This window comes from Nicotiana sylvestris, chromosome 1, assembly GCF_000393655.2.
Source record: "Nicotiana sylvestris chromosome 1, ASM39365v2, whole genome shotgun sequence".
NCBI lineage: Eukaryota > Viridiplantae > Streptophyta > Magnoliopsida > Solanales > Solanaceae > Nicotiana > Nicotiana sylvestris.
In genome coordinates this window covers 22,331,283-22,357,520 of record NC_091057.1, presented here as the reverse complement: position 1 = coordinate 22,357,520, position 26,238 = coordinate 22,331,283, and the positions used below count along the sequence as shown (strand labels likewise).

The 26,238-nt window shown below is 39.0% G+C and overlaps 1 protein-coding gene and 1 long non-coding RNA gene across 2 annotated transcripts; one reads left to right on the top strand and one right to left on the bottom strand.

Annotated features, from left to right (window-relative positions):
* Window positions 1-1,150: 1,150 nt before the first annotated feature.
* LOC138891207 (secreted RxLR effector protein 161-like) lies at window positions 1,151-1,801 on the bottom strand. Its single transcript, XM_070174356.1, has 2 exons — window positions 1,441-1,801; window positions 1,151-1,320 (listed from the first exon to the last, which is right to left on the bottom strand). Exons 1-2 carry the CDS (start codon window positions 1,799-1,801, stop codon window positions 1,151-1,153), a joined length of 531 nt encoding a protein of 176 aa, XP_070030457.1.
* Window positions 1,802-20,257: 18,456 nt separating this feature from the next.
* LOC104248564 (uncharacterized) lies at window positions 20,258-21,003 on the top strand. The gene is made up of 2 exons (XR_716490.1): window positions 20,258-20,500; window positions 20,599-21,003. It is a non-coding gene; the product is annotated as an uncharacterized lncRNA (long non-coding RNA).
* The last annotated feature ends 5,235 nt before the right edge of the window (window positions 21,004-26,238 follow it).

Sequence of the window (26,238 nt, the reverse complement as noted above, 5' to 3'; positions counted from 1 at the left end):
AGTGTTTAATCAAAGTTCATGAGTCAGCATTTTAATAAAAATGAGTCATAGTAGGGAATTTGAAATTTGAACTAGTATGCACCATGTTTGAAATTGTGATCATAGGCAGTTTACGTGGGTCATGAAATCTGAAATCAGTTGCTTTCCAACTCATGTTTAATGTTGCATTGAATTTATTTTACTGGCTAGTTAATTTTAGTAGTAGATTCATCAGATTTGTGTTCTTAATTAAATTGAAATTCCATTTAGTGTAAAAGACAGGGCTTAACAGGCTAGTCCCTAAACGTTTGAGCCTCAGGATAATTGATGCACGGCCCAGGCCAGTTTTGGCCCCTTTCTCATTTACCTGGGCCAAGGTCTGTTTTGGCCTATTTTATGGTGTATATCTGGTTTTAAATTCCCTCTGCTGGGCTCACATCGGAGCCCAATGGTCGGATGTTGGTGCAAAAATATTACTTAGTTTGCATCAGTCCAGTAACAAATTAATTCGGGCCTTTCTTTTATTTTAGAGACAAATTAAGTAGAAAACTATAGATTGCTCTAGGTTTGCACTTTAAAATAATAAAACGGGATGAGCCTCACTAAACAAAACACATAAATTGCGGGGCCCTTGATAATTGTATATATTAAAATACTTAGATTTCGGGACGTGCCGTTTAGCGAATTTCACGGCCTTCCCCAAAATAATAACGTGTTAGTCTCTTTTGGCGCGTATTTTAATAACATTACCTCCCTAAACTCGGGTGCGCGTTTATGTGACCCAAATCCAAATCCCAACGATGTTAAAGTATGTCCAAAAACCACGGGTGCATTTATATGACGTGGTTTAAGACTTGTTTTAATGACGTTGCAATTTTCTTTAAAAATGAATAAAAACGGTTAAGGTTAAAATTTGCACATAGGTTCATAATTGTTAAAATTAGATAATTTAAGCCAAATATAACAGTTGAGCGACCGTGCTTGAACCACGGAACTCGGGAATGCCTAACACCTTCTCCCGGGTTAACTTAATTCCTTACTCAGATTTCTGGTTCGCGGACTGTAATACAGAGTCAATTTTTTCCTCGATTCGGGATTCAACCGGTGACTTGGGACACCATAAATCTCCCAAGTGGCGACTCTAAATCTTTAATAATAAATCCCGTTTCGATTATCCTTTAATTGGAAAAACTCCTTTATGCCCTTGCGGGTGTAGGTAAAAAGGAGGTGTGACAACATCTATGTGTTTATTCCTCTTGTGATGAACAAGGTTCTTTGTCATACTTATAACACTAGTGTTATCACAGAATATAGGAATGCAACCAACTTCAATGCCAAAATCTACCAGTTGTTGTTTGATCCATAGCAATTGAGCACAACAAGAGGCAGCAACAACATATTCAGCCTCAGCAGTGGATAAGGCCACTGAATTTTGCTTTTTAGTGGCCCATGATACAAGACATGAACCAAGAAAATGATTCATATCTGAGGTGCTTTTCTTATCCACAAGAAAACTTGTATAATCAGCATGCCCTACTAGATTGAAATTACTACTTTTAGGGCACCAAAGACACAGATCAGTAGTGCCTTTCAAATATCTCAGTATCCTCTTGACAACAGTCAAGTGAGATTCTTTTGGATTAGCCTGAAAGCGAGCACAAAGCCCTACACTAAAAACCATGTCAGGTCTGTTGGCAGTAAGATACAAAAGTGAACCAATCATACCCCTATATAACTTTTGATCAACAGATAAACCAGGTTTATCTATGTCTAATTTAGTGGCAGTTGCAATTGGGGTGTCTATTTCCTTTGATTCATCCATTTTAAACTTTTTGATCAACTCCTTTGCATATTTCTGCTAATGGATCATGGTTCCATTTGCGCTTTGTTTGATTTATAAGCCTAAGAAAAAGTTAAGCTAAACCATCATACTCATGTCAAATTCACTCCCCATTAATTTGGCAAAATCCTTACTTATTTTGTCAGTGGTGGCCCCAAAAATTATGTCATCAACATATATTTGTACCACAAGAAGATCCTTACCTTTTTCCCTCAAGAATAGAGTAATGTCAATGTTACCTCTTTAGCCATGTTCAAGTAGGAATTTGGACAGTCATTCATACCATGCTCTAGGAGCGTGCTTGAGTCCATAGAGAGCCTTGTTTAATTTGTACACATACTCAGTACATTCCTTGCTCTCAAACCCTGGAGGTTGTTTCTCAAACACTTGTTCTTTTAGGTAGCCATTCAGGAAGGCACTTTTGAAATCCATCTGATGAAGAATGAATTCCATGTGTGTTGCAAAGGCTATGAGGAGTCTTATTGCCTTTAGTCTTGCAACTGGAGCAAAAGTCTCATCATAATCTATACCATCCTCTCGGTTGTAACCTTGGACTACTAGTCTTACCTTGTTTCTTGTAACTGTTCCATATTTATCAAGTTTGTTTTTGAAGACCCATTTTGTGCCAATTACTGATCTGTCCTTAGGTCTTGGAACTAGATGCCAAACTTGACTTCTCTCTACATGATTGAGTTCATCTTGTATTGCATTTACCCAATCTGCATCCTGCAAAGCCTCAACAACATTTTTAGGTTCAATAAGAGATAGGAAAACATAAAAAGCACATAGATTCTTTAATTGTGATCTAGTTTTGACTCTAGAGGTTGGATCAGTAATTATGTTCTCAATAGAATAAGAACTTTGATACTTGTGAGGTTTCACAACCAACTGATTTCTGCTTGATGTTTCTCCCATGTTTTGTTGCTGAGGAATAAGGTTATAAACAGGTTCCTTTAGAGGATTGGTTTCAGTTCCTCTTTGATCAGTTCCCCCTATCAGGTTGCCCTGGATGGAAGAACCTATTCCATCACATGTTCCTTCTTTTGGTGCCGCTTTAGCTTGAGCTGAGACTTCAGTCAAATCTTTTACTAGTCAAATAGCTTCATCTTCATGTTCATATCTCTTAGGAAAAATGTTAGTTTCATCAAACACTATATGCACACTTTCTTCTACATACAAAGTTCTTTTATTGAACATTTTATATGCTTTGCTATGTGAAGAATATCCCAAGAATACTCCCTCATCACTTCTGGGATCAAACTTACCTAGAGAGTCCTTTCCATTATTGTGCACAAAGCACTTGCATCCAAATGCCCTAAGATGAGATATATTTGGTTTTCTCCCTTTAAGTAACTCATAGGGAGTCTTCTCTACAAGAGGTCTAGTAATGCATCTATTGATGATATAACATGCAGTGTTTACAGCCTCTGCCCAGAAGCTGTGGGGCAGTTTACTAGAAAGAAGCATAGTCTTAGCCATATCTTCAAGAGTCCTGTTCTTTCTTTCAACTACTCCATTTTGTTGAGGAGTCCTAGGGGCAGAGAATTTATGATCTATACCATGCTCATCACAAAATTCAGAAAACTTAGCATTTTCAAATTCAGTTCCATGATCAGACCTAATTAATGCAAGTTGATTACGTAGTTGTTTTTAAGTCTTTCTGACAAAGGCAGTAAACATGTCAAATGCTTCATCTTTTGATGTTAAGAATAGTACCGAGGTAAACCTAGAAGAATCATCAACAAGTACCATCATATATTTCTTACCACCTCTACTCAATGTTCTCATTGGACCACAGAGATCCATATGAACCAGTTCCAATGTTCTGGTTGTGCTTACTATTTTCTTGCTTTTAAAGGATGATCTTACCTGCTTCCCCCTTGCACAAGCCTCACAAACTTTGTCTTCCTTGAATTTGATGTTAGGTAACCCTATCACCAAGTCTTTGGAGACTAATTTGTTGAGTTGATTCAGACTTGCATGACCAAGTCTTTTGTGCTACAGAGGGGATCATTGTCCAGCACACTCAAGCAAGTGAGTTCATTTTCTAAAAGATTAGACAAATCTACAATGTAAATATTGTTAACTCTTTTTCCCTACAAAACAATCTTGTCAGTGGTAAGGTTAATCACAAAGCATTTGGTAGAGGTAAATGCTACAAGGTTACCTCTGTCACACAGTTGTGTTACACTAATTAGGCTATATTTCAAGCCATCAATCAAGTAGATATTCTCAATGGAGTGTGAGTCTGTCTTACCTACCTTTCCAACTCCAATAATCTCACATTTCTTCCCATTTCCAAAGGAGACATTACCTCTTTTTAAGTCCTCAAGTGAAAGGAATTGGTTCTTGCTTCCAGTCATATGTTTTGAGCAGCCATTATTCATGTACCATATTTGGCTACTTCCCTTCACTTGGACCTGCAAAAAACAAATCAGGGGTTAGTCTTAGGAACCCAAACTAGTTTGGGTCCCTTTCTATAAGCAAAGGTGTAAATCAAATTCCTTTTAGCCCACCCAAGCAGCCTACTTTTCTCTTGAACAAAGGCTTTGTTCTTTTGACTGGCCTTTTCTTTTGCATTACATTCATTTAGACCAGTTTTGCCACAGTGTGTGCAGATTTTGTTTTCAGGAAGAGTGAAGTACTTGCTTCTGTGGTCCCACTTAGGTGCTTGTGCCTCATAGCCAAGTCCTCTCTTGTTTCTACTATGATGTTCTTGTAGCCAGGATAGTGCATCAGAAGCCTTATTCCATTTGCAAGTTCTGTCAAGTTCATGCTTTACCTTCCCTAGATCTTCTTTTAAGACTCTTATCTGCTCATCTTTCCTATACAACTCATCCTACATTTTTCCTAGGTTTTCTTCTAAGGTGAGATGTGTGTGATCAGCTTTCTTCTTACCTGTTCCTAATTTTAGTTTTAAATTTTCAGACTTATGTTCTAGGACACTGGTGTCAAGTTCAAGGACCTGGTTCTTCAACTCAACATTTTTACTATCACTCTCATTAGCCCTAGATTCTAGATTTTTGCACTTGGCTTTTAAGATCACACACTCCCTAGACATTTCTTCCTTCTCATTGTTAATTATCTCAGACTCATCGATGTAGTCCAGCAATATTTCAGACAACCTTTCTTTAGACAGAAATTTTATCTTGTCTTTAAGATGAAGGACACTTACCTCTTGTTCATCATCTGATTCTTCGATGGCCATAAGTGCTTGTTCATCTCCAGCTTCATCTTCTGAATCCTCATCTGATGTTTCTCCCCCAAGCAGCAACCATAACTTTTGTTGATCCTTTGTTCCTTTTGGGTTGAACCTGTTTCTTCTTCATGTTCCTTCATTCAGCCCTTTCCTTCTTCCATTCAATTTTCCATCGAGGACAGTTCTTGATCATGTGATCAGTCTTACCATATTTGTAGCAACCCTCGTTGGTCTATTTCTAAGGAGCCCTTGGTTTGTTAAAGGTTGTACCTCTTGAACAACCCTTTCCTCTCATTAGGTACTTTTTGAAATCCCTTGTGATCATGGCCATTTCATCATCCTCCAGATTAACACCTTCAGCTATTCTGAGAGCTAGACTCCTTTCCTTCTTGGGTGCATCCGTTTTCATGGTTTGCCTTCTCAGTTCATAGGCAGTGAGGTTTCCAATCAGTTCATCCAGCTTGAGAGTAGCATAATTCTTTGATTCCTGAATAGCAGTGATTTTGCTTTCCCAAGTCACTGGTAAGACTCTTGTCAAGATTTTCTCAACCTTGTCTTCTTCAAGGAACCTTGTGTATATTCTTCCTTCATAGTGAAATTCTCATATTGAGAATATAGTAATGTTCCTCTTGATCTCTTTACTTGAGGAATTCTTTCATGAGCCACTTGTAAAGTGTCCCATATCTCCTTGGCAGTGGTACAACTTTGAATCCTGTTGTACTCGTCAAGATCCAGTTCACATACAAGCCGTTTCTTGGCCTTGGAATTCTTCTCCCATTTCTTCAAGTCTTCAGCAGTGCAGTCAACTCTTATCTTTGGCACGTCCACTCCTTCAGCATTCTTCTGTGTAGTCGCCAGAGGACCATTAGTGACTATGTCTTAGAGCTCATAGTCTTCTCCTATGATATGATCTCTTATCCTGTTCTTCCACCAATAATAGTACTGACCATTAAAGAGTGGAGGCCTGTAGTGGATTGCCCTTCCCAGTTTCCAGGTGGTGCACTCATCTTGATCTTTTCCTAAGGTGTCAACCTCTTCAAGGATAATCTGCTCTGATACCAATTGATGTTTTAAGCGTCAATACCACTCAAGAAGGGGGGTGATTTGTGTGGTACCCAATTTTTGCTTAACTGAACTATAGAAGAACCTGGTTCTTCTAGGTGTTCCAACTAATACTGTTTGTGGAATAATAAATACAGAAAATAAAGAACACAGAAATTTTTACGTGGAAAACACCTGGCTCAAAAGGTAAAAAAACTATGACCTACTACTCAGTAGGATTTTCCCAAACTTCCACTAAAATCACTAAGTCAAAACAGCATTTACAAAACTCTTTATAAACCTAAGGATTAACTCTAATCCCGTTGTGGCACACAACCTCAACTGCTGCGATAACTTCAAGTTAACTCTAACTTGAACATTCTAGGTACCTAATACAATTGCTTCTATGAAAGATGAAAGGTACAATATAAAATCACCTACTACAATTGAACTAGAATAAAAAATAGACACATGGAACTGGTTCTTCTATCTCGTTCAAGTAGCTTCAGGATTGCACACTCAAATCACACATAAATTACTTGTAAAATCGCCTTGCTCTTTTGCTCTCAATTTAAGTTTAACTTCTACTTATGTGCATTACCTGTAAAAGAGAACAACATTGACATTTAATAGGTTAGTAATCAAAGTTTGACTAGGATTCAATTGCTACTCTTCTATCGTAGAAGAGTTCATAGTGATCTCAAATTCTAACACTATCTTCATCCTAAACTGTGGTCTCTTCATGTAAGGAGTCTTTCTCTCCTTATTCAATATGCAACCTTTTCGATCAGTTCAGGAGATATTTCTTCTTGATCAGTTAGATTTATCTCCTTCACGTGCCTCTCACATGTACAAGTTAATCATGGTTGTGCTTCACAAGATGGACCTGGTCCATGTCTGAGTTATTTTGTTAATCATCAAAACTTCACCTGTTCTTGGGCCAACAAGATTGATCTCTTGCCTTATTTGAGCCCTAGTTCTATACCGTTAATTAACCCTCCCCAATTAAAGGGGTCTCTTCCGGATTTTTCTATAGGAATTGATTCCTTAATATGCTAATTGATTTTATTTGATTACCCTTATTTTACGAACTGTGATTTCCTCTTTACCTTATTTGTTTTACCTCACTAAGTGCTATATATACTCTCATTACTGATTCTTCAATACACGAACATAGTTCAAAAAATGCACACACACACACAAAACTTTGCTTTCAAAACCTCTCTGCTATTTGTGTTCATTGCACTGCCTAGCCAGCTGAAAGCCAAGGCTAGACCACTGAGTTCTGCATATCTTTCATCTTCTGTTTACCATCTTTAACTGGTATACCCCTATTCCTAATGTCATTCATTATACTATGAAGATTGAACCTATGTGCTCTCTTATCTGCTGCTTTACTTCTGTTGAATCCATGTCTCTTCTATATTCCTATTAGCATGTCTACTTCTGTGTTTAACTCTGTATCCTTCCTGTTTATCACTTTAATCAGCATGTCTAGTTCAATCCTTTCCTATTTATTGCCTTAAACTAGCATGCTTACTTAGGCATTTAAACTCTTATCTTTACTGTCCATTGTCCTCAATTAGTATGATCACTTTTGTGTAATTAAACCCCTACCATTTCTATGAACTAGCATAACTATTCATGCATTTAAGTTCTATGTCATTCCTGTCTACTATTTTAAGTCAGTATGAGTCCTTCTAATCTATCCAGTGCTATGTAATCTGGCTTTTTAATTTATGTGCTTGCTGTCTATTGCTTCCAATTAGCATCACTAGGTCCTATTGAGTGCTATGGAATTTGGCTGTCATAATATGTCAATTTGCTTGGTGTTAATCAACATGCTTTTGTTTTTTATTAGATTTATGTGTCCTGGGTTAAGGATTTCTATGTTCCTAACCTCTGCTACCCCTTATCTGTATAGTTGTTCCTAGGATGCTATATGCCCACCTAGTATTAACTAATGAACTAAGCTAAATCTAGGCAATATGAATCTTTGCTTTGTGCCTATGTTTCTATTTGTCTGCTGAAACCTTTGTTTTCAGAATGCTTCTAAATTGTTTACACTTCTGAACTGTTTTCACTTCTGAATTATTTTACTTCTGAACTGTTTTCTTAAAACTATTTCTACTCTTTCAAGCACTATCTTCCACCCCTACTCTTAGAATATCTAGGATCCTGCCCCTCCAGTGTGAGCACTGCCTAGGAGTCCATGAGACTCCTCCGAACTCTGACACACCGGGGCTGGCCCTTCCACACTACACAAAAACTATTTCTCTTTAAAAAGAGTCTTGGTGTGAGCATTGCCCCAGGTCCCTGAGGCCCTTGGGAACTTTGGCGCACCAAGATACTCTCTTGGATACTATAAGATGTTGGGGCACTTCATACTTGGTTGAAGGCCTGGTTTCCCAGGTTTACTTTTGGGCCTATCCAAGCTCCCTATAGTTTAGCATTCTCATTTCTGTAATTCATTCATTTTTGGTATGTAATAAATTCTTGTAAAACAGATATTGGGGATATTAGTAAAATGGGAGGGACTTTTATATATATTTTGTGGGGAAATCGGGTAGAAATCATGCTCTTAGGATTGTTATTATTACCTACCTGTATTAGAAACCATGCCTATAGGTTGTTGTGTACATTAGAAAACATGCTTAGAGGTTCATCATGTTATTTGCTCTAAATTTCTATTTATGCATGTTCACATCCACGCTAGAAATCCTATCTCTAGGTTGTTGTTAATTCAGCCTTAACAATCATGTTCATAAATTCTCCTATGTGCATTAGAAACCATGTTCTAGGACTTTTATTGCACTCACCTAGATATCATGCCTGCAGTCAAATCGTATAAAAATCAGTTTCTTCAGTAGAAATTATGCCTATAAGAAATAAGTATAAAAGCAGTCCCAACACCTAGATATTAGACTTATATATATATAACGAGTTCTGTAACGTTTGTGATTATTTTTCAGGACCTAGATAGCATGCCTATAGGACCTAATGAACCAAACTGCCTGCTTAAAATCATTTATTGGTTTATTGTGGTTCTGATTAACGATTAGATATCATGTTTATAGTACATCTTTGATACACGCCTAGGCAAGTCTGTAGGACAACTAAAATCTTGAAATTATAAAACAATGCTTTGTTTAACTGTTTATGAACTGCCCAGATTCAGCAAGTCCAAAAATCAGTAGGCAAACTGATTAGGTATCTTCTGCCTCGCTTTAATAAAATAAAAAAATACTGCATATGTTCTTCTTTGTGCTCACCTAGATATCCTGCTATAGGACTTTTAAAGTGTCTGAAATACTGTTGTTTGATACGTGCAATTGCCTGCTTATTTGTGGAGGTAAATGTGAGCCTTTAACTGTTCGTTTATCTGTCAGTCCTATTTGTTTTACTTGTCGCTTAGATTTTTTCCTTTTAAGCACTATAGGAGAGTCTAGATCCACCATAACTAGAAGTCCTAAACACCTCCAGGACCATAAGTAAGGGACGAGTAATGCACACATAGAGTATGTTTAATTAGAATCGCTTATATAACCATTAAGGGGAGGGTAATCGGGTAGTAAAGGATATGATGATTTGTGCGCTAATGCTATGTTTAGCACACCAACTTGGGGACGATTACCAAGTATTGCATAGAAGTGATCCTATAGGCTAAAAAAACTAGGACCCTTTTTACCCCTTATTTTAAACGTAATATCTATTTGTCTAAATTGCTTTGTTTGCTTATAAGACTAATTCACCTAATTCGAGTTTGGTCAGGACCCACCGTTGTGGACCTCGAGGGGTGCCTAACACCTTCCCCTCAAGGTTATTTCGAGCCCTTACCCAATCTCTGGTAATGCAAACCAGTTTATGAGTTATTTGCTTTAGGTGCCCTAACGTACCTTAAATCCGTTAGGTGGCGACTCTTCAAATTTCATACCCCAATTCCCAAAAGGAAATGAGTTGTCCCAAAGGAATGTCGAAACCCGGACTCGGCGAGGAAAAATGGGGCGCGACATTTAGCACATTTTCATATAAAGTCTTTGGCTTCATGTTCCATGCGGGGCTGGTAATATCATGCTCGTACCAACTTTAGCACCAAGGAATTTGTGCCTGAGTGGTTGCCGCATATCCCTTCGTGGACCTCTCTCATGACATAGTTAGCTTCGGATGCCCCTAAGTACCAAGCCAGCATCCCTAAAAAGATTTTCTATACAATTGACCTCTCTTGAAGTTATATCATGCTGCTTTGGTGCATAATGCCCGTGATGCTTTAGGGTCTTCAAGAAACTTCCCGTGCTTGAGATAATCAATGATTTCATTTCTCTAGTACTAGACCGGATTAGTCGAATTTACCTCATAGTGTCCATCCATATCCAAGACTGAGTTCATCAGTTGTACAACCGTCCAGGACTCCGATCCCTTTATTTCCGTCGATGATACTATGTTCTCCAATGCATCTACTTCGCATTATCCTCCTTTGGGATATAAGTATTGACCACTCCCGGAATCGTGCCAATAGGGCCTGGACCTTTATCACGTATTGGTGCATGCGTTCTTCTTTGGTGTCAAAGATCTCGTAGACCTGATTTACCACCAGCTGTGAGTCACATTTGATTTCGATGACCTCAGAGTCAAGTCCTCGAGCCACTTTGAGCCCTGCAATTAAAGCTTCATACTTGGCTTCATTGTTAGTTAAAGAGACCGTTCTGATGACTTGCCTTAGGTTTCCCTCGAAGGCATGATTAAGACTATTCCAAGCACGGACCATTTTACGTTGGAAGCTCCATCCTTAAATAAGATCCAAACCCCTGATGTCTATTTTTAACTATTACTGCCTCCTTGGTTACCAGATGCAATAATCCCGGACTAAAATAGGCCACGAAGTCGGCCATAACTTGTGACTTAATTGCAGTCCTTGGCTTATATTCTATGTGGAATTCACTCATTTCGATGGCCCATTTGGACAATCTTCCCGAGAGCTCGATTTTATGGAGAATGTTCCGCAAAGGGAAAGTAGTCACCACGACTATTAGGTAGTATTGGAAGTAGGGCCTCTGCCTCCGAGCAGCAACTACGACAGCTAAGGTTAGTTTCTCCAAATGTGGGTTGCGAGTTTCTGCTCCCGTTAAAATTTTTCTAACATAATAATGGGAGATTTCGTACCTTCGTCCTCTCGAACTAAAACCGCACTTATCGAAACTTCTGAGACTGTAAGGTAAACTAGCAACGTTTCACCTTCTTTTGGTTTTGGGAGCATTGGAGGGAATGACAAGTACTTCTTCAAATCCCTTAAAGTCTGCCATCATTCCGGTGTCCAATCAAAATTATTTTTCTTTTTGAACAATGCGATGAAGCGATGACATTTTTCTGACGATTGGGAAATGAACATGCTCAAAGCTGCCAACCTTCCCGTGAACCTTTATACTTTCTTTACGTTCGACAATTGATCCGGGATCTTTTCTATGGCCTTGATTTTATAGGGGTTTACCTCAATTCCTCTTTGGGAGACCAGAAATCTCATAAAATTACTAGAGCTAACCCCGAACACGCATTTCTCGGGATTAAGTTTCATATTATGCTTCCTCAGGATGTCGAAAGTTTCTTGCAGATGTTTAAGGTGATCAACTGCACTCAAAGACTTAATGAGCATATCGTCTATATAAAGTTCCATAATTTTTCTTATTTGGTTTTCAAACATCCTGTTCACGAGCCATTGATAAGTGGCTCCGGCGTTTTTCAATTCGAAGGGCATCACATTGTAATAATATGTACCAAAATTCGTTATAAACAAAGTTTTTTCCTGACCTTTCAGGTTCATCTTGATTTGGTTGTACCCAGAATAAGAATCAAGGAAACTCATTAACTCGCGCTTGGCTGTGGCATCAATCATTTGATCGATATTTGGCAGTGGGAACGAGTCTTTCAGGCACGTCTTATTTAGATCTTTATAATCTACACACATGCGAAATTTATTGTTCTTCATAGGAACTACTACTACATTAGCTAGCTATCCCGGATATCTTACCTCTCGAATCGAACCGATATTAAGCAAGCAGGTTACCTCTTCTTTGACGAATTTATTCCTAGCTTCGGCAATAAGGCATTTCTTTTGTCTTACCAGAGGTATGTTGGTATCCAAGCTTAACTTGTGCAGGGCTACCTCCGTTGGGATGCCTGTCATATCCTCATGCGACCATGTAAAACAATTAGCATTAAATTTAAGAAACTCAATGAAATTAGACCTGAGTTTCGGGTGCAGTCCTGTTCCCAAGTGGGATTTCCTTTCTAGGAATTCTTCGAATAATGCAACTTGCTCCATTTCTGCCGTTGTGGATTTCATTGCATCCGTCTCTTCAGGAACTTGAAAATATCTCGGCACCTGATAATATTTTGACGCCTCTGTTCCCGGACTAACTTCTTCTAATTCAGGAGTAGGTGTCCGTTCATGTAATTGTTATGCCGCGTGTTCCTTTCCTTTGCTATTGTAGATCAAAATTTTATTTATCTCCCTTGACAGCGGTTGATCACCCCTTATCTGCTTGATTCCTTCAAGCATTGGAAATTTCAGCAATTGGTGATATGTTGAGGGTACAACTTTCATCTCGTGTAACCATGACCTTCCCAGGATGATATTGTATCCCATATCACCATCTACCACTTCGAAAAAAGTTGTTTTCATTAGTCCTTTAGAGTTCGTGAGCAATAAAATCTCTCCCCGGGTCGTCACACTTGCGAGGTTGAATCCAGCGAGGAGCTTTGTGGCCAAAATAATACTTTCGGCGAGTTTAGCTTGCTCCAATACTCTCCATTGTATGATATTATTCTGTAAATATTCACAAAGTGGGCCTAAAGATTAGCTAAAAACTAGAGGAAATATGAGAAAAGAGTATCATAGGTGCCCGTATAAGGACATAGTCGTACAGGCTGCATGACAGAAGGTAGCAATAATTACGACATCGGAAGAGTTCTGACCATATTTAGTGGTATAGAAAAGAGGCCTAAAGGGGGGAATGCCCTGGCCTTTGGATTTATTCATCGAGTTGTGGACTAGAGGGCGGGGACAATATTAAGATATTCATAAAAGCTATAAGTTATGAAACTGATAAGCGCATTAGTCAACATTCGAGGACAAATGTTCCAAAGGGGGAAATGATGTTACACCCTATGATTTCGTACGTGAGAGTACGTTGTAAGTTAATTGATGTAAGATCACAAATGAGATTATATTTGAAAGTACATAAAGTAATTTATAGTGGTACCTTGGATGTTACATATATTGAAGATCATGGAAAACAAGTACAAAGAGGGTTGGAAGGTTTAGAAGCTAAGGAATTGAAGAAAATAATGTTTCATCGAAAGTCGACAAGTTTGGAATGTTATAACATGTAATTTTGGGGTCAGACTAGGGTTATTAACATAATAAGGAGGTTATGTTATGAGTTATGTTAGTCGCATGATAGTTGTTGTTATGTTTTGAAGTCAAGCGAGTTGTGGAACAAAAGTTGACGAAAGTCATCACAAGTTGCATTAATAAGTTTTACTGAAAATCTGGGTCAAATGTAACTGCGGTTTTCCTCCCAATAATCTTAGAGTTATCGGGTTTTCCACCCATAAAATTGAATCTCTATGAGTCTATTTTCTAACCCATTAAACCGTTCATCGATACAACATAGGAGTAGAGAGATATTTGCAGTTTTACGAGACTGCACAGACTGTCTAGGTGACAAGCAGATGTGTCACTAAAGCTTTTTGAGTAGTACATTTCGTGTGTTATATGAGGTATTTTGGGACATATTATATACCAAATTGAAGGTCCTGGAATTTAATTTCCAATTCTCTTAACTGTTCATTCATACGACATCCAGATAAAAAGATATAAGCATCGGAAGATGGGCCAATGCTAGGGTGCCAAGCTAGCACCTCTTTGACTTTTCCAAAGTTGATATATATAAGTCTTAGGTCGGATTTCTCTTCATTTTTCAGTATAACACGACTGAGAACACCCATAAACATATCCTTAAGCTCTCTTCTAGGGTTTCAAAGAAGATTATCATCCCGGGCGTGAACTCGAGAAGCGATAACATCAAAACGATCCTTACAACGTAAGTATCATTATACCGACTCTCTTTTTTCTTTGTAGTTCGAGTTTTAGAAGGTACTTCATAGTTAAGAAACATCTAATATCTGTATTTAAGTGTTTAAATATCAAGGAAGGTTGATAAATTCATTTTCTAATAGTTAGAACTCACGGGACGGTAATCGAAAGTCGTGAGTTCGAGTTATTTGACTTGTAGTGGACTGTTTGTGGTCTATTTCGTATTGGACACTTGTGCTGATGTTTTATGGAGTTTTGGAGGAGAAAAAGTGTGGTAAAATGACACATAATGACGGAATTGTGGGCTTGTTGTTGTCGTTATTTTTTTAGGTTGTTTGACACTACTTTTGTTGTCGTTTTATGTATGAAGTAATTAGGGTGTGCAGGCTGTTTTGTGATATATTTTGATAGAGATAAGGTTGGAAAATAATGCATACATGTTGTTATTATTTTTTTCTTGGTGTTGTTGGTATATGATATTGGAGGAGGGCCTTGTTACAGGGGAGATGCTACCCAAATTTATGTAAACAAGCTACTAGTTTAAGTTGCAGACTTAGCCTTTACTCAACACTGATTTTGAATCTCCTTATGTTGTGGTAGATTGAGTTGAGTTGTTTGAAGAATTGCATAGAAGGTATTAAGGACTCAACGGAGTTAAGGTATGTTAAGTCTAAACATTTCTTTCATTTTGGCATGATCCAGTAACTATATGTATTTGATAACGAGACATAAAGAGAAGTTCATATTCCTGAATTTATGTACATTTTCATAGTCTCATAAGTTACAGTGTTCTCCCTTATCGGGACTTCATATTCAATTTAGTACTGTCTTCTTTTAGCCAAGAGAGCATAGAGTCTATATATATACATTATTATAGTAATTTTACTACCATCGAGCTATAATTGATGGGCAGGCCCCTATTAGGAAACCTCTGATAAGATGGTGAGTTATATACCGAGCCTACTATGGCCGAGCACCTATGAACGAGCACAGAATGGCCGAGATACGAAGCCTAGTATGGCTCAGCGCCTATGAGCGAGCCTACTATGACAAAGCAGTTATCTATATACCGAGCCTTATAGAGCCGGACAACTATTTTACTTACTATATTGAGAGAGTTGAGTCAGTATCAACAGGTAAGCATATCTTCAGATTATCTTTGACTCCCAGTTACCTTCAGTTATTATATAATCAGTTCAGTTTTTAGTTATTTTGTTGCCTTACATACTCGGTATATTATTTTGTACCGACGTCCCTTTTGCCGGGGATGCTGCATTTCATGTCTGCAGGTCCTGATAAACAGCTGGATAGACCTTCCCAGCAGACAAAGTCAAACATCAACTTGGTTGGTAAGCTCCACTTCCTCGGAGTTTCTACGTCTAGACTTTGGAGTCCATTTTATATATACAGGTTTGATGGGTAGGTCGAGGCCTTGTCTCGACCATGGTATAGTTCAGTTATCTCTAGAGGCTTGTAGACAAGTCCTGTATAGTTTGTATATCAGTAGATGTTCATGGCGACCTCATCAGCCTCCACGATTATATATATATATAGACACACACACATACACATGAGCTTTTGGGTATGTTTACCTTTTAGATGAGAGAGGTGATATTTTTAGATGATTCAGAATATGGCCTCATCGGCCTAAGTTGAGGGTTACCCTCCAGAGTTCATAGTTATAGAGTGGTATGCCTGGGCCGAGTATGGAACCGGGTGCCGACCACGCCTCTTCAGGTTTGGGGCGTGACAAGCCGAACCCCCTAGATCCACTAGAACACGTTTAATCTTGAAATCTAACACATTTAAAGAAATTACCAACGCATCGTTGTGTGGTAGCAACAATCCATCTGCGTCCTCTTTCGTAAAAGTGATATCGTCTCCCCGGGGCCTTTTACTATGAGTTATTAATACTTTCATCTTCTTTGCTGCCGAAAAGGTGACCCCGTTAATCGCATTCCTTTCGAAGATCATATTGATCGTTTGGAAAGGGGGTTCCTCTCCTGCTTTCGAGGGTTCTACGTTGTCTCTGTTACGACCATAATTGTTCTTAGCCCAGTCACTTAAGAACTCTCTGAGGTGACCATTATTCAATAATGTTGCCACTTCTTCTTGAAGGTGTCGGCAATCCCCTGTCCGATAGCCATTCGTCCCATGGTATTCACACCATAAGTTGGGATCCCTCTAGTCGGGATCGGATCTCATTGGTCTCGGGAATCGTGCCTCTTTGATGTTTCTTATGGCTGACACCAATTCTACTATACTGACTTTGAAGTTGTATTCCGATAACTTGGGTTAAGAAGTATCCTCAATTGATCTATTGTTCCGACCACGATCAGTCCTTCTATCAACGGTGAACTTGTCTGCTATCCGGAAGCCTCTGCCACGGCCTTCGGTCCACTCGTAAGACAAAAATTGGCCCCTCGAAGTCCGTCTATCTATGTCGTAGTCATTTTTTGATTTTTCTCTTTTCTTCTCCCGTCCTTTGATCGATGATGGAAATCCAACCTGATCATCCTCGATCCATTTTTTTGACTCGTACCGGTTGTGGACATCCACCCAAGTCGTTGCTTGAAACTCAAGCAGGCTTTCCTTTAATTTCTGGAAAGCGTCCAAACTTCTCGGATTCAATCCCTTGGTGAATGCTTCGGCTGCCCATTCATCTAGGACAACGGGGAGCAACATTCTTTCCTTCTGGACTCAGGTAATGGATTTTCATAAAATCTCAGACTCTCCTTGCGCAATCCTGAATATATCGGCCTTTTAGGCATGTACCTTTCTGGCCTCGGCATGAGCATTAATGAAAAAGTCCACGAGTATTTCAAAGGAATCTATGGAATGCTCGGGTAGCAGTGAATACCATGTCAAGTCTCCCCTCGTGAGAGTTTACCCAAATTTCTTTAGCAACACAGATTCGATTTCGTGACCAGCTAAATCATTTCCCTTCACCGTTGCTGTGTAGGTGGAAATATGCTCCTGAGGGTATGAAGTTCCGTCATACTTTGGCACTTCAGGCATTTTGAACCGCTTTGGGATTAATTCTGGTGTCGCACTTGGCTTGTACGACAATTGAGTATACTTTTTTAAGTTCGGGCCTTTCAGTACCGATGGCGTGCCCGAGATTTGGTCCATGCGGGTGTTTACTTCCCTCATAAACCATAAAATTTCATTCTTGAAAGGATCGTTCTCGTGATTGAGATCGGACTGCTCCCCCCTACCTCGTTGGTGCCAACTTCAACCCTGGGAGTATTATTGTCGACCCTCTACGTTGTTTGGTTTGCAGGAACACCGGGAGGAATTGGATCTTGTCTGCTTGCATTATTCGAAGCTCCCGACAGTGCCTTAACTCCGTCATAACCTTATCGTGTCATGTGAGATGGCCTAGAATGATCGCCTGTTGCTCTTGCATGACCATTACCGCGTCAACGACATGCTCTTCATCAGCATTATCGGGAGTTGTCTCCCGAACCTGTCGAGAATACTGCCTGTCATGCACCGGTGTGGCGCCATTCCCATCATTTTGGGTATCATTGATTGAGTCCTCGAAATGAGGCTGATCTCCTCGAATCTCAGGGTTGTGCGTGTTATTAACAGTGTTATCTACCATTTCTTATGATTCTTTCTAAGACAAAATAATCAAAACACATTAGTAAAAAAGGCAATGATCGATTTAATTGCATGGTTGCCTACGCCCCATGGTAGGCACCAAATTGTTTACCCGTAAAATGGTACAGATGAATTTATACGTGGTTTCTAGACAAATAAACTAATTTGATCCTGAAAAAATAGAATAATCGAAGAATTATGCAATAGCCTTAAAATGTAGACGAAATGGCAGAAGTGACAACTTCGGGAACAAGATTTTCGGGCACAACTGTAGTGAAATCGAAAAGCTAGAAAGTAAGATTTTATTAAGATTTGTATAAAATGTAATGTAAGTTTGCCAGAAAATTCCTCTCCTTTACAATGATAGCTGAGCTCATTATTTATAGCTACGTCTAGGGAAGGAGGTCCTAGGATCATGCCCCTCTTTAATGTCAATTATGAGGGCCATTGATTAAGATGTAACGGTGAACATAAATGCCTAAATTTCTTGTAACGGGCAATTATATTTAATACTATGGAATATTCTCTATTAAATGCTACCGGGCGAGGAGTATTTATTACATCTTATGAGCATTATTCTTCCCGGTGACAGACGAAACAGTTGCCTTCGGTCTTGGATATTCTCCCCCCTCCCCCCCCCCTTCTTACATTGCACATGTCCCTTTTTTGAAGGGCCACGTGGCATAGCATTTTTTACCCTCTACAAGCCTAGCATCTAATGTATGGAAACAAATTTGTAAACTCCGTCTTGTTTTTGCAATGTAGAACAAAAGCACTCATTGTATGTATCTTCTAGTGGATTTAATATAAGTTGTGTACTTCATTGATCAAAATTAATTTTTTCTTTTCTTATTTGTTGTTTTCTCTTACTTCAAGCCAATCACAAATTATTTTAATTGATAATAGTAATATGAATCCCTCAAAAATGGATCTAATTGCACTTCACGCTCCAAATGATGATTTTTTTTGGAGAAATATGAAATTTTCAATTATCTCAGCCAAAGTCATCTCAAAACTAAAACATTAGATCGTTAATAATTGCAACAGTTGTATTTGTATTTTTAGTTTAAGTAAATAACATGGTAAATACCTTGGGCCATTTGGTAATACTGTTAGAAAAATAATAAACAAAAAGGCTTTGAGGCGTGAAATCGACTGTTCTTAAAGAGTTATCGCATGTATACTAATTTGGGGAAATACAAAACGATTCTCTATAGGATACAACAAAGCCTATAATAATACTTGTGATTTTTTTTATGCCACTTCGTTGGGAATTCCCGTGTATTTATAGGCAACCAACAGACCCTTTTAGAAAAGATATCTTGTTTCACAAATAGACATATCTGGACAAACCATTTCACAATATACATAATTGTCTGTTCGAATTTTAAATTTAAAATTCATTTTCTGTAACAAAATAAAATTAAAAGTAAAGTATTTAACCTTAGGATCTGACTCCAAGTCCAAGTCTTTGATAATATATAGTGTACTTAATTGCACACACATAAAAGTATGTGTTCTAAATCAAAGACGTGAAAGTGATAAATGCTTAAAGTCTCCAAAAGAGATTTCTCTCTTCCGATGTGGGAATAATCCCACACTTTTCAATTTCAAATAACAAACTATCTTACAATCCCCACAAATATTGTACATTTTTGGGTATCATAATTTTACCACCGTATGTGTGTTGAATGGGATAATTGAATCTGCTTCCAGTTTATTTTCTCATTCTCCCTACGTACTTCTTGGTTTTAGGTGGACAAGAGAAGTCAAGATCATATTGTTATTCTTGGAATATTTGAGTTAGACGTGGAGGATGGTTTATCGGTCTAAAAATTGGAGAAATAAACTTATGTGTTATAACCCTATGTTCAAAAGTCCAGTTGAGACAACATGATATAATTTTTATGCCTAAATCTTGTGATTGAGAGTTATTCACTATACATACAGATATAAGATAGTGCATATACGATAAATTAATCGAGATACATATAAATATTTTCAAGCACCACCTTTATAAAAATGAGTAATAACTTTCTTCTTTCTTTTTTTAGACATCAAGGTTTTAAGTTTATCAAAATCGTCTTTTAACATACATAATTAAATAAAAACATCATTATAGCCTTCAAAAATTTTGCTATAGAACATGTGAAATAGTGGGTATAGAAAAGTTGAAGCTTGGTCGTGAAGTTTTGGGTTTAGAATCTGAACTTTGATTTTTGTTAGGCCAAATACAACGACAACCCCTAAAGTTGAGATCATTTTTCACTTTACTATTTATTCTTTAGTCCGATCCATTTAAACGCTTTAACCAACCCTTTAATGTGCCACTTAAACACTAAAATTCCATGAGGCACTTCGCGTGTGAATCACATATAATGAGCACGTGAATGTAAAAATATAGTCTGACTGGACTATTCCAACGGTAAATATTCTAAACCCCGCATTATATTAACCCCTTTTTCCCTTTCTTCTTCTTCTCCAAGCCGTAATTCCTCTTCTTCAATCTGAATTTCTCTGGCAAAGTTGAACTTTTTTTCTCCAATTTGAAAGACCCCTGTCCTCCTTCTTCGATTTCAGTTGAAGTTTTCTTCACATCTTCTCTCTCTCAGTTTGTTGTTTGACAATGTCTGAAAATTCAGAGAGGAATGATTCGTGCCGATGTGGTCGGGCATGTGTGTTGAAAATCTCAAAGAGTTCGGCAAACCCAGGCATAAGGTATTTTGTATGCAAAAATGGCATAGTAAGTATATATTTCTTTAATCTTTTCTGTTTCTTTGATCTTAATACTGGTACGAATTTGCAATTTTTAAAATTGATTTAGTTAAATATGTTTTAAAGGACAAAGGAGGATGTAACTACTTCAGATGGTTTGAGGAGGTATTTCCTAACCAAGCAAATAAAGTTATTTGAGGTTTGTTGAAGAGAGTCAAGGCTTTTGATCAAGAAAGGGAACGAGCTAGACAATGGAGGAATAAGTTGTTGTTTGTTGTTCTACTAATTGCCATAATTATTTGGTTGTGTTGTTGTTCTTGCGATTGTTGATTCCAATAGAATTCGAAAGTGGCTGAAGGTGGTTGATAGCGTAAAAATAGGAATGGTTGTTAGTGTTCTTAGTGTTTGAGAGTGTTTTGGTAGTTGCCGCCTTCTTTTGTTTGGATGTTATTTGTGTAATTTGTGTAACAAGCTATTGTACGATGTTTACATCATATTTAGCTGTTGATGTAATTTACAGTGTTTGAATCATATTTTGGTCGAATTAGTTCTAAGAAACAGTTGTTAGAATTCTCATTTGGTGCCTATTGTAGAAGCTGGTAACACCATAAATGTTTTGTATCTATTGATTCTAGTGTTTAGGTAATGCAACCAAATAGTAAGAAATTGGTAACAAACTGGGATTGTGTAATCTAAACATCACAAAATTTAACAAAAAATTCAAAATATAACGTGCTCATAGCCTATAGTAGAAGTTGTAAACAACTTACAAGACAGATTTTGTAACCATAGATAACGACTTTAAACATAATAACAAAAGGAAATAAAATCACATAATCCAAATAGGTTCTACAAATGTGAAAAAGTGCAGTACATTACAAGTAGTCAAATCATAATGGCAAAATGAAGTTCAACAAAATATAGTAGGTTCTTGGCAAGTCACTGAAAACTACTTGCTGCAATCCAAGTCACTGTCACGACCCCGGTTCGCCCTCCGTGAACCATCATGGCGGCACCTAGTCTCTACGACTAGGTAAGCCTAAACTTGCGGAATATAACCAAAACTTGTGGAAGTAAAATAATTTAAAAACAGAAATAAGGCAATAACAGTGTTAAATGTGCCGCTCGACATACACCATATTTATATAGATCTCAAAACCAATATCTAAATCCAAGACCCGAAAACCCACGAATCACAAGTTAAGAAAAGGAAATACTACATAGCTCTAACTCCAGAATTTGTCTAATAAGAACAGAAAGTATAGAAGGGCTAAATACTAAAAGGCAGGAATATAAAGAGACTCCTCGGTCTGCGGATGCGGCAGATGTACCTCGAAGTCTCTAAGTAGTCGCCTCCCTCAAGGATGGTAGGCCTGAGTAGAAGTACCTGGATCTGCATATGAAAAACATGCGCAGAAGAGGCATGAGTACACCACAACAGTACTCAGTAAGTGTCAAGCCTAACCACGGTTGGATAGTGACGAGGAAGGTCAGGGCCCTACTGAGATTAAATAAATATAAAGATGACAGGATAAGATAAGCAGTACAATTGAAAATCTACAGCAAGAATATACACAGGATAATAAGAGTATAATAATAGAAATAGAGATGAAGGCAAACCACAAGGAAGTACCACTCATAACAAGGATGATAACCGGGGATCTATTGGTATCCCGAGGATCTCTTGGTATCCTCAATATATTCTAGGGATCTCTTGGTATCCCGAGGATCTCTTGGTATCCTCAATATATGTGCCAGGGATCTCTTGGTATCCCGCACCTCAGTTCAGATCATAAATACATACAGGGGATCTCCCGGGATGCTGCCCGTAGTCCCAAAGTAAAAACACACTGCAGTAACATAAGAATACACAATTAAGCTAATTTCGTACCAAGTAAACAGTTAATCCTAGCCTAACATGCTTCACGTAATGCAATTAAGGCAGTTTAAGCAAATAGACAATTAAGTCAACTAAACATGCTTTTCTAAACTAACAACAAGCTAAATTCACAAGTAAAATAACACAGGAAAAAGAACTGAATTGAAATACTTAAGGAAAAATCGAATTTTCAAAAATTAGCTCAAGTACACGCTCGTCACCTTACGTACAAGGCATTTCAATTATCAAATATCATATCCTAAGGGGAAGGTCCCCCACACAAGGTTAGACAAACCACTTACCTCGAACCGGCTCAAAATCAACCCAACACCACGTCTTTGCCACAAGTACTCGACTCCAAATGGCCCAAATCTATTCAATTCAATTGCATAATGTAAATAACACTTCAAGTAACTGATTTTGTAATTAAATTCTAAGCTAATACGTGAAATATGTAAAATGACCAAAATGCCCCTCAGGCCCGCGTCTCGTAATCGGGAAAAATTTATAGTTTCAGAATCCTCACACTCTCACGAGTCTAACCATACGAAAATTATCCAAATTCAATGTCAAATCCCCAATCAAAACTCAATTTCTTGGCCTAAGAATTTTTCCCCAATTTTCATACAAATTCCGAAATTAAAGGATGAATTCATGTTTAGATTAATGGGTTACAAGCAAAAATGAGATAAGAATCGTTACTCAATCGGTATCTCTGAAAATCTCTCAAAATCTCGCTCAAATCCGAGCTCCCAAGCTTAAGTTTTGATTAAAATGGCTAAAACCCTCGATTTTGAAATCTTATATCTGCCTAGAAAATTCCTTCTTCGCGAATGCGGTCAAAGCCTCACGTTCGCGAAGCACAAAATAATTTTGACCATTTTTCCTTCTTCACGAACGCGTCCCTCATTTCGCGAACGTGATGCCCTACACAGACGAACCTTTGCGAACGCGACGGGCACCACGCGAACGCGATGCACAAAACTCCACTGGGCCAATTCCTCTTCCGCGAACACATAACACAACCATACAGCCTCTTCGCGAACGCGGAGGCCCTCCCGCGAACGCGAAGGCCAAACTTTTACCCCAGTCCCAGATCCTCTTCGCGAACGCAAGAACCCACTCGCGAATGCGATGAAGGAAACAAAAACTGACTGCTTCAGCATTTTCTACAATTTCCTAAGTTCCAAAAATGACCCGTTGAGCATTCGAAACACACCCGAGGCCCCCGGGACCTCAACCAAACCTGCCAACCAATCCTAAAACATCATTCAAACTTGTTCCAACCTTCAGAATGCTCAAAACAACATCAAAACACCTATTTTTCATCGGATTCAAGCTTAAAAATTCCAAAAACTCTAAAAACACACTTTCGATCAAAAAGTCTACCAAACCTCGTTTGAATGACTTGAAATTTTGCACACATATCCCAAATGACATGACTGAACTACTGCAACTCTCGAAATTCCATTCCGACCTTCGGATCAAAATCTCACTATCGAACCGGAAACTTCAAAAATTTAACTTCTGGCATTTCAAGCCCAAATTAGCTACAGACCTCCAAAACACACTTCGAACATGCTCCTAACCCCGAAATCACCCAACGGAGTTAAGGAATCATCGGATTTCCATTCCGAGTCCATCTTCACACTATTCTGACTACGGTCAACTTTTCAACACTTAAGCTCTCATTTAGGGACTAAGTGTCCCAAAACTATCTGAAACTCAAAATCGAACATCCCGGCAAATCGAAATAGCAGAAATAAACTTGGGGATAGCAGTTAGTAAGGGATCAGGGCGTTAATTCTTAAGATGACCGGCCGGGTCGTCACATCCTCCTACACTTAAACATTCTTTCATCCTCGAACGAGCATAAAGACATACCTGAAGTAGTGAAAAGATGAGGGTAACGGCTGCGCATATCCTGCTCGGTCTCCTAGGTCGCCTCCTCGACCGGTTGACCTCACTACTGAACCTTCACGAACGCAATGTTCTTTAACTTCAGCTTTCTAACCTGCCTGTCCAATATTGCCACTGGCTCCTCAACATAGGATAGATCCTTGTCCAATTGGACTCAACTAAAATCCAACACTTGTGATGGATCACCGTGATACCTCCGGAGCATCGAAACATGGAATACCGGATGAACTCCGGCCAAGCTGGGAGGTAAGGCAAGCTCAAAAGCAACCTCCCCAACACGCCTCAATATCTCAAAAGGGCCAATAAACCTCGGACTCAACTTCCCTTTCGTCCCAAATCTCATAACGCCCTTCATAGGCGATACCCGAAGCAGAACCCGCTCTCCAACTATATAGGAAACATCACGAACCTTTCGGTCCGCGTAACTCTTCTGTATGGACTGGGCTATGCGGAGTCTATCCTGAATCACCTTAACCGTCTCCAAAGCATCCTAAACTAAGTCTGTGCCCAATAATCTGGCCTCACCCGGCTCAAACCAACCCACCAGGGATCTACACCGTCTCCCATATAAAGCATCATGCGGTGCCATCTGAATGTTGGACTGATAGTTATTGTTATAAGAAAACCTCGCCAATGGAAAGAACTAATCCCAAGACCCTCCAAACTCAATCACACACGCACGGAGCATATCCTCAAGAATCTGAATAGTGCGCTCGGACTGTCCGTCCGTCTGAGGGTGAAATGTTGTACTCAACTCTACCTGAGTACCTAACTCATGCTGAACAACCCTCCAGAACCGTGATGTGAACTGAGTACATCTATCTAAAATGATGGAAACTGGAATACCATGCAGATGAACAATCTCTCGGATATAGATCTCCGCCAACCGCTCCGAGGAATAAGTAGTACACATATGAATAAAGTGAGCGGACTTGGTCAGCCGATCCACAATTACCCAAATAACATCGAACTTTGTCAAAGTCCGTGGGAGACCAACTACAAAGTCCATGGTGATCCGCTCCCACTTCCACTCCGGAATCTCTATGTGCTGAAGCAACCTACCCGGCCTCTGGTGCTCATACTTCACCTACTGACAATTGAGGCACCGAGCTACAAATCCAACTATATCCTTCTTCATCCGCCTCCACCAATAGTGCTGTCTCAAATCCTGATACATCTTCGCGGCACTCGGATGGATGGAATACCGCAAACTATGGGCCTTCTCTAGAATCAACTCTCAAAGCCCATCAACATTGGGTACACAAATCTGACCCTGCATCCTCAATACCCCATCATCACCAATAGTCATATCTCTGGCATCACCGTACTGAATCTTGTCCTTGAGGACAAGCAAATGAGGGTCATCATACTGTCGCTCCCTGATACGATCAAATAAGGAAGACCGAGAAACCACGCAAGCTAGAACCCGACTGGGCTCCGAAAGATCAAATCTCACAAACTGGCTAGCTAAGACCTAAACATCCATCGCCAAAGGCCTCTCCGATGCTGGTAAATAAGCTAAACTCCCCAAACTCTATGTCCGACGACTCAAAGCATCGGCCACCACATTGGCCTTGCCCAGGTGATACTGAATAATGATATCATAGTCCTTCAACAACTCTAACCACCTCCTCTAACGCAAATTTAGATCTTTTCGCTTGAACAAGTGTTGCAAGCTCTGATGGTCAGTGTAAATCTCACAAGGCACACCGTATAAGTAATGGCGCCAAATCTTCAGGGCGTGAACAATGGCAGCTAACTCAAGGTCGTGAACATGATAGTTCTTCTCATGTATCTTCAATTGTCAGGACGCGCAGGCAATCACCCTACCGTCTTGAATCAACACCGCTCCGAGGCCAATCCGTAAGGCATCACAATAGACCGTATAAGATCCCGAACCTGTAGGTAATGTCAAAATTGGGTTGTGGTCAAAGCTGTCTTAAGCTTCTGAAAGCTCACCTCACACT

Coding starts and splice junctions, on each gene's coding strand:
- LOC138891207 (XM_070174356.1), bottom strand. CDS start 1,801: ATGGATGAATCAAAGGAAATAGACACCCCAATTGCAACTGCCACTAAA. Junction 1,321..1,440: donor GAATCATTTTCTTGGTTCAT/GTCTTGTATCAT, acceptor AACAACTGGTAG/ATTTTGGCATTGAAGTTGGT.